At 38.4% G+C, this 7,342-nt stretch overlaps 1 protein-coding gene across 1 annotated transcript; it reads right to left on the bottom strand.

Moving 5' to 3' along the window:
• Window positions 1-1,205: 1,205 nt before the first annotated feature.
• Window positions 1,206-4,815, bottom strand: LOC120882357 (E3 ubiquitin-protein ligase RLIM-like). The gene is made up of 2 exons (XM_040266331.1): window positions 4,536-4,815; window positions 1,206-2,872 (listed from the first exon to the last, which is right to left on the bottom strand). Exons 1-2 carry the CDS (start codon window positions 4,777-4,779, stop codon window positions 1,206-1,208), a joined length of 1,911 nt encoding a protein of 636 aa, XP_040122265.1. The 5' UTR covers window positions 4,780-4,815.
• Window positions 4,816-7,342: the final 2,527 nt, after the last annotated feature.

Consider the following 7,342-nt stretch of genomic DNA (forward strand, 5'->3'; position numbering starts at 1 on the left):
GTAGTTACTTGCAAATACTTTGGCCACCAGCAATTTATATAGGAAATAAAGGTCACTGATGTTTCTGACTAAATTTTAAGAGCAGGTTTATACTTAATACTATCTGCATTTGTACAGGTTGCAATTGTACAAAGTTATGACTGTTGCTTTAGGTTGTAATATGATATACTCTCACCTATATCAGGATGGAAAACGTTAAGCAAAATTTTTTGCACTGGCCAACAGGGTCTTTTCCAATAGTCGGTTCTTCCCATCAGGTGGCCAAAGTATTGGAGCTTCAGCTTCAGCATCAGTCCTTCAGGTTAGATTTGGCTAATGTGAACTACTGAACTGTTTTTGAACTGTGGCGTTGGAGAAGACTCTTGAGAGTCCCTTGGACTGCAAGGAGATCCAACCAGTTCATCCTAAAGGAGATTAGTCCTGGGTGTTCTTTGGAGGGAATGATGCTGAAGCTGAAATTCCAGTACTTTGGCCACCTCATGCTAAGAGTTGACTCATTAGAAAAGACTCTGATGCTGGGAGGGATTGAGGGCAGAAGGAGAAGGGGATGACAGAGGATGAGATGGTTGGATGGCATCACTGACTCAATGGATGTGAGTCTGAGTGAACTCCGGGAGATGGTGATGGACAGGGAGGCCTGGCGTGCTGCGATTCATGGGGTTGCAAAGAGTCGGACACGACTGAGCGACTGAACTGAACTGATGAATATAACATGACCTTTGTATGTGAATGACTCTAATGGTCTTAAATTGCTTCTTAATTATTTAGTTGGGTTCCTGTTTCTTTGCATACACAACCAGGATTGAACAGGGCCAAGCGATATCTGGGATTTATATGACTAGAAAATACTACTAGGATCTATCTGAATTGATTATATCATACTAGAACATTTCACTCATGGCATCAGGAATATCCCAACTCAGTGCACATACTAATTTTCTATTGAAATTCAGTGCACTGCTATGGTGTGTAATTCATTTTTATTGTCAAATAGAACAACACTTTTTGACTTTTTAATATTTCCTTTTATTATGAAACAGAAATTGGGGAAAGCCCAGTAATTTCTTCAGGAACAAGTAATTCAGTTCAGATTGTTCCATATAGATTCAGATTGTTATGTTTAAACATAAATAGCTCTAAAAGTGGACATGAGGCAGCTGACTATTGTCCATCACTAACATTTTAGATATCTGAGAATTCACATCTCACATAGAATTATCTGCCTCAGAGGGATCCACTACTGGCCCACGACAAATAGGACAGGTTGTGTGCCCAGCCAGCCAGTGATCAATGCAGTGATCATGATATTCATGGGAGCAAGGTAGGATGCGTAGTGTGTTGCCTGTGGTGTACTCTGTGATACAAATGCTACAGGCTTTAAATGCTTCATTCTCTCCAAAAGATCTTAAAGCCAAGTTGTCAATCTGTGCTTTGGTAAGTCCTGTTGGTTCGTATGGGTCATCTTCATTCTGGAGGAAAAACTGATCCAGATTAAGGGAGGACCAAGAGTCACTATCATCAAATATTATTGGGGTCATTCGTCTACCTTCTTGCCTGGTCTCTGATAAGCCTGTTGATAAGCTTCTTTCTTCACTGTCTTCAAACACGTGTGAGCTAATTTCTGAATCTTCATCACTTGAGCTAGAACTGGACATAGGAGTAGAATCAGAGCTAGATATATAATTGGGGACTGAACCTGAAATCAGTGTGAAACTTGAATCAGGATCATAGCTAGCATTTGAAGCAGAACTAGGTCTATAACTACTACCACTAGGTCCATTTCTTTCATTTGGTGACTCTGCCCTTTCCGTGTTTTCACTTGGAGGTGAGACACTATGCTCTAAATTACTGCCACTGTCCATAAGATTACTTGAGCTACTAAATCCTGTCATTGTCTGCCATAATGTACTCTGAGTTGGAACAGATATTGTATCACTTAAGCTAGTATTTAAAATTCTGTGAATAGGATTTCTGATGGTATTGACATAAGCACTCTCATTAGCCTCGTCAGAATGTGAAAACATTGGCTTCGGTTCTTCTTGCTCACTTTCTGAAGTTGTAGTGTTGTTTGGTGAGTCAGATGTTAACTGAGTACTACTAACTCTGCTGTCTCTCTGAGAACATGCTCGACAATGAACTGGACAAGGAACTCGTCCTACTTCAAGATTGAAGGGTGTGGTTGGATTTGTTTCCCTCACTTCCAAAGATTCACTACTGCACGTTGTGTCTGAATAACATTCTCCATGAACAACATTCCTAGTTCTAGAAGTTTCAATAAGACCCCTATTTTGCAACTCATGTCCAGGCATTTGCTGTCTCAATGCTCCTTCATGCCCAGTTCTAGAAAATATATCATTCTCACTTATGAGAGGTTGTTTAAAAGTCTGAGATGGTATACCTTCATTAATTCTTTGAAAAATTTCCCACAGTGAATGTGGAGGTGGCGAACTGTCAGTCCTTGCTCTGGTTCTCCGATAGATTGGGCTCATACATTTTGCTTTTCTCTGACTTCTAGTTGGTGGGACTTCCATTAATGTTTCCATTGCATCTTGTTCTGATGTAGATGGTCTTATAAATAGTGACTCAGATTGTGGATTTTCCACTTGCCTTTGGCTGTCTTCCGTATCTTCTCTTCTGGGAAATTTTGCAGATGCTACACATTCGTTCTCTGGATTTGAATTTTCATCATCAAGGTCAAGATTTATTTCTAAGCTGAATCTGAGCTCATCACTGTTAGCACTAATTGGGGTCTCTTCTCTCCAAGACTGATTTTCTTTTTGTTCACTTGTCACATTTTCAGTTTGTCCGGAAGTGGTAAGCCAGTCTAGTGGAGAGTCCTCACTAGACACATCATCTGAAGCATCTCCTCTATCTGTTAATTAAAAAAAGGAGGGGGAGAGAGGCCATAAAAGAACTACCAAAAATGGAATGATCATAAAATAGCACTCCGAAACTTTGTTTAAAAAGCAAACAAAAATGAGAACTTAAACACTCAGATGTTTTCAACTGATTTCACATTTACAGAGTTAATATTTTAAAAGCTTTATTATCTAGATTCATTAGCAAAAGCAGGGAAGTTTCAATTCCATCTGAAAAAGAGTACACTAATCCCAGGTAAATTTAGAGTTTTTTACAAAGGGTATCTGAAGGAAGTTTGTTTTTCGATATTTCATCATATACACAGCCCACTGTGGGAGGAATGTCAAGAGACAACATTTATTTTCAGTCCACTGTCAAAACACCAAAACAGTTAAACCAAGTAAACACCAGTTAAGGTACAGGGCTAGTATTTTAATTCAATTGATATTATTGTCTAATTCTCATTAATCTCCAATATTACTACGCCTGGGCTGTTATATGCTTTTGATAATGTATAAGTTGTTTTAAAATACAAGATTATTGCCCAAATATAAACAAAGTTTATAGGATTAAAAGTATTTGAATTTTGAATACTTCTTTATATTACCAAGATTTTTAATTGGCATTAAGCTGAAAGTCAGATCAAATGAATAAACTGAACCTAGTGTGGCACATATAAGACCATATTCTGGAACCAAAGTATTATAGTATCCTCTTCATTAGATAGTAAAATCCTCTATTTTACACTGGGAGAGAAGGCACCAGATCTGAGGTTCCAGCAGGGTTTCTCAGCCTTAGAACTATTTACATTTTGGCACTGGGCAATTATTATTTTGGGGAGCTACCCTGTGCATTGTGTCATATTTGGCAGCATCCCTGGTCTCTGCCCATTAGATGCTAGTAACACCCATGCCTCCTTCTGTGACAACCAAAAATATCTCCAGCTATTGTCAAATGTCTTTTGGGGTGGGGGAGAGCAAAACTGTCCCCAGTTGAGAACTACTTTATTAGAATATAAAATATTTATTTTTGCCTTTTTTTTTTTAACACATCTATATGGATAGAGAGGGTTTCCCTCATAACTCAGTTGGTAAAGAGTCTGCCTGCAATGCAGGAGATCCCTGTTCAGTTTGGGAAGATCTACACTGGAGAAGGGATAGGTTACCCACTCCAGTATTCTTGGGCTTCCCTTGAGGCTCAACTGGTAAAGAATCCGCCTACAAAGCGGGAGACCTGGGTTCCATCCCTGGGTTGCAAAGATCCCCTCCACTCCAGTATTCTGGCCTGGAGAATTCCATGGACTGTATAGTCCATGGGGTTGCAAAGAGTCTGACACAACTGAGAGACTTTCACTTTCATAAAGAAACTAATTTAGGACATAGGACGGACTTTCCATTGAGGTACACAACCATAAAACAAACAAAAACCAGTGGTCTACTTCATATACTGTTTCCCAATTAAAACAAACCAAATGTGAATCAGGAAAAAAAAAAAAAAAAAAAAACCTACTCTGGCATTCTCACTGCAAATCAAGTAAATGTCAGTTCTTTTTTTTATGCGAAGTTCCTTACCAAGTAATTTATGCCTCTTCTGTATATTTACTATTATGAAGTGATTATTTAGCATCATGAAGTTCCTTTTTCATCTCATCCTATTCCCCTCAAAGAGAAATATACCTGTATTTTCATCTGAGTTTTGTTGTAGGTTTTCTTTCATTATTTGAAGCCTCTTCTGCAACTCTTCTTCCGTACTTTCACCTAGGGGGCCGAGCAAATTGTTGTCCCTCATAAGTATGTAATCTTCTTCACTCAGATCACTTACGAATCGGTAGTAATCATCTTCTCGAGCCAATCGGTCTGTCTGACCTCTGTGTCGGACCGAAACTCTGTCTTCTTCATCATCGGAATCTGAGCTTTCCATCTCGATGAACAGCTGGAAAATTATCTGAATTTCACGACTTAGTGCTGAAACGCAAAAACGGCAGTCAAGTAATCTTCAGCTTCTACTTCTGCCCGAGAGTGACCGGAACACACTCAGTCGGATGATGGTCCACCTAGGTTCCCCGCTGCTCCGCTACTCCGCTATTGCACCTCAGCTCTGTAGCCTCTGGTGAGGCAATAATTGAGATCCGCCTCTACCTCATAACTTGCTTAGGCGTTGCCTAGGCATCCATTGTCTTCCTTATGTAAATGAGTAGAGACTGGATTCAGGTTGGGTTTCATTTCATTCAAAAGCAGTCAATGTTTCTGAGGGTTTATAATGTACCAAGCATCATCCTTAACCTCTCGCCCCCTGCCCCCACCCGGCCCGGCCGCAGCCTATTCTCAGGCTTTCAGAACGCATTTTCATTCGCTACATTTTATATGACAACCTGCTTCAAAATGCCATGCCAAAGTCAGCCTCATTAAATGTAGCATTTCTCATTTTCAGGTGCCGAGGGACCACTCCCTTTTCTCCTCGTGAATTCCTCAGATCGTAGACTCTCATTAAGAAAGTAATTCACAATTTTTGATAATTCCCCAGGGTCTTAGTTGAATCTCTTCAGTGTGTCCTCTCCCTTTTAACTCTTAATGGCTTCGTCTTGATTATATGACCCCTCAATCCTGTTTGAAACAAACAGAAAACACCAAAACTTGAGCAGGCTTTTCTGCTCATCCAGGGAATTTCTTCTCCACAAAAGCATTCAGTTTCGTTTTTGTCCTTGTGTCTCTTGCAAATGAAACTAGCCAGATTATCACAGGAACTTTAAAAAATGGATCCGTGATAGTTATTTTACCTGCTGTATTGAGTACCAACTTTGCTGATTTTGTTCCATGTGTCTTAGTGCAACCCGGATGGCTGTATTTATTGGTGAAAATAAACTAACGCTTATTTGTAATGCTACCTGAAGGAGATCTCTACAATTTTCTGGACTTGTTAATACTACCAGCCCCACTTAACACTTGTTTAAGTTTTTCATTCAAAGTATTCATGTAAAGACTGGCTACTGAATTTGAGATTATTTAATTTGACTTATTTAATAATTAATCCATCCAACATAAACTGAGTCAGTTATTGTCCTAGCTCTAGAGATATGTCAATTGTTGGGGCAGTTTGTACTCCCAAGTGAGTGGGAAACACCATCTAGAAACTATCACAATACAATATATTTTAGAATAGATTTATATATGCTTTACTGTATAAGTACAGAGAATTGTGCAACAATTATTTAGGGGCATTTCACAGAGGTATTATATTTAAATCTGAATCTTTAAATATAGTTATTAGTTTCTATAGCTGGAAGATGGCAGTTATGTGTTGGTAGAGAAAGGCTCTGTCAGAAAAAGTAGACTTGAAAGACCTCGGATTATTTGGGCAACTGTGGCCACAATTTTGGGGTAGGGGTGGAAATATGGAATTAATCTCAGAAAGGATAACTGACACAAGCTGTAAATAGAGTTTTCATTTTTTTAATGTAAAAAATATGATACTGATTAAGATGTTTTGGTATATTTTGAGAACAAGTAGTAAATTTTATTTTTGCTTGCTTAGTGTCTCTGTAACAACTTGTGCTAATAGCATCCTGATTTTCATGGTGGAAAAACTCATTCTACAGCATTAGTCCAGTTGGTTTAGGTTTAGCTGAATTCACTACCATGGCTAAAGGAAAGGACATATGATGCAGCCATGTCCAATCAGCATGTCTCAAATTGGTTATGGTAATTGGTCAAAGCATGAGCATGTGAACAAAATTACATTTAAGAGCTAAATCTGAAATGTTATCTAGAACTACTGATAATGAGAAATCCTTTTCCACTGAGGTTACAAAGCTAGTAAGATACAAACATAAAGATGCTTGTGGTTATGTTATATACCGAGAATGAGGAAAATTGGCATAAATAGACAGAGGAAAACAAAGATGCAGAAAGAACAAGATATTTGAGGGAAAAAAATGAGAAGTACCTGAAGTTAGATGTGCCTTAGGATTTTTAGATCTTTAAAACAATATTTCCTTTGTAAAACTATAAACTTATGATTGGAAAGCTCATAATAGTTGTCATAGGAGAGTGATATGATGGTTGATGATATAGTAGTATTTGTTAAGTCGCTCAGTCATGTCCAACTCTTTGTGACCCTGAAGACTGCAGCATGCCAGGCTTTCTTGTCCTTTACCATCTACCAGAGCTTGCTCAAATTCATATCCATTGAGTTGATGATATAGTAAGATGTCAAAAAATAATATGATAGAGGGGAGGTGGTCAGGGAATGAATGAAATAGGTGTGGGAGATTAAGTAGTACAAACTTCCAGTTTAAAATAAAGGTGAAGTCAAAGGGATGAAATGTACAGTGTGGAGAATATAGGTGATAGTAATGTAATATCTTTTTAGGATGACAGATGGTAACTAGACTTGTGATCATTTTATAATATACATAAATATCTAGTCACTATGTTGTGCACCAGAGACAAACAGTGTTGTAGGCCAAGTATACTTCAAAAGACAA

This window comes from Oryx dammah, unplaced genomic scaffold (assembly GCF_014754425.2).
Source record: "Oryx dammah isolate SB20612 unplaced genomic scaffold, SCBI_Odam_1.1 HiC_scaffold_23, whole genome shotgun sequence".
NCBI lineage: Eukaryota > Metazoa > Chordata > Mammalia > Artiodactyla > Bovidae > Oryx > Oryx dammah.

Coding starts and splice junctions, on each gene's coding strand:
- LOC120882357 (XM_040266331.1), bottom strand. CDS start 4,779: ATGGAAAGCTCAGATTCCGATGATGAAGAAGACAGAGTTTCGGTCCGA. Junction 2,873..4,535: donor AAACTCAGATGAAAATACAG/GTATATTTCTCT, acceptor TTTAATTAACAG/ATAGAGGAGATGCTTCAGAT.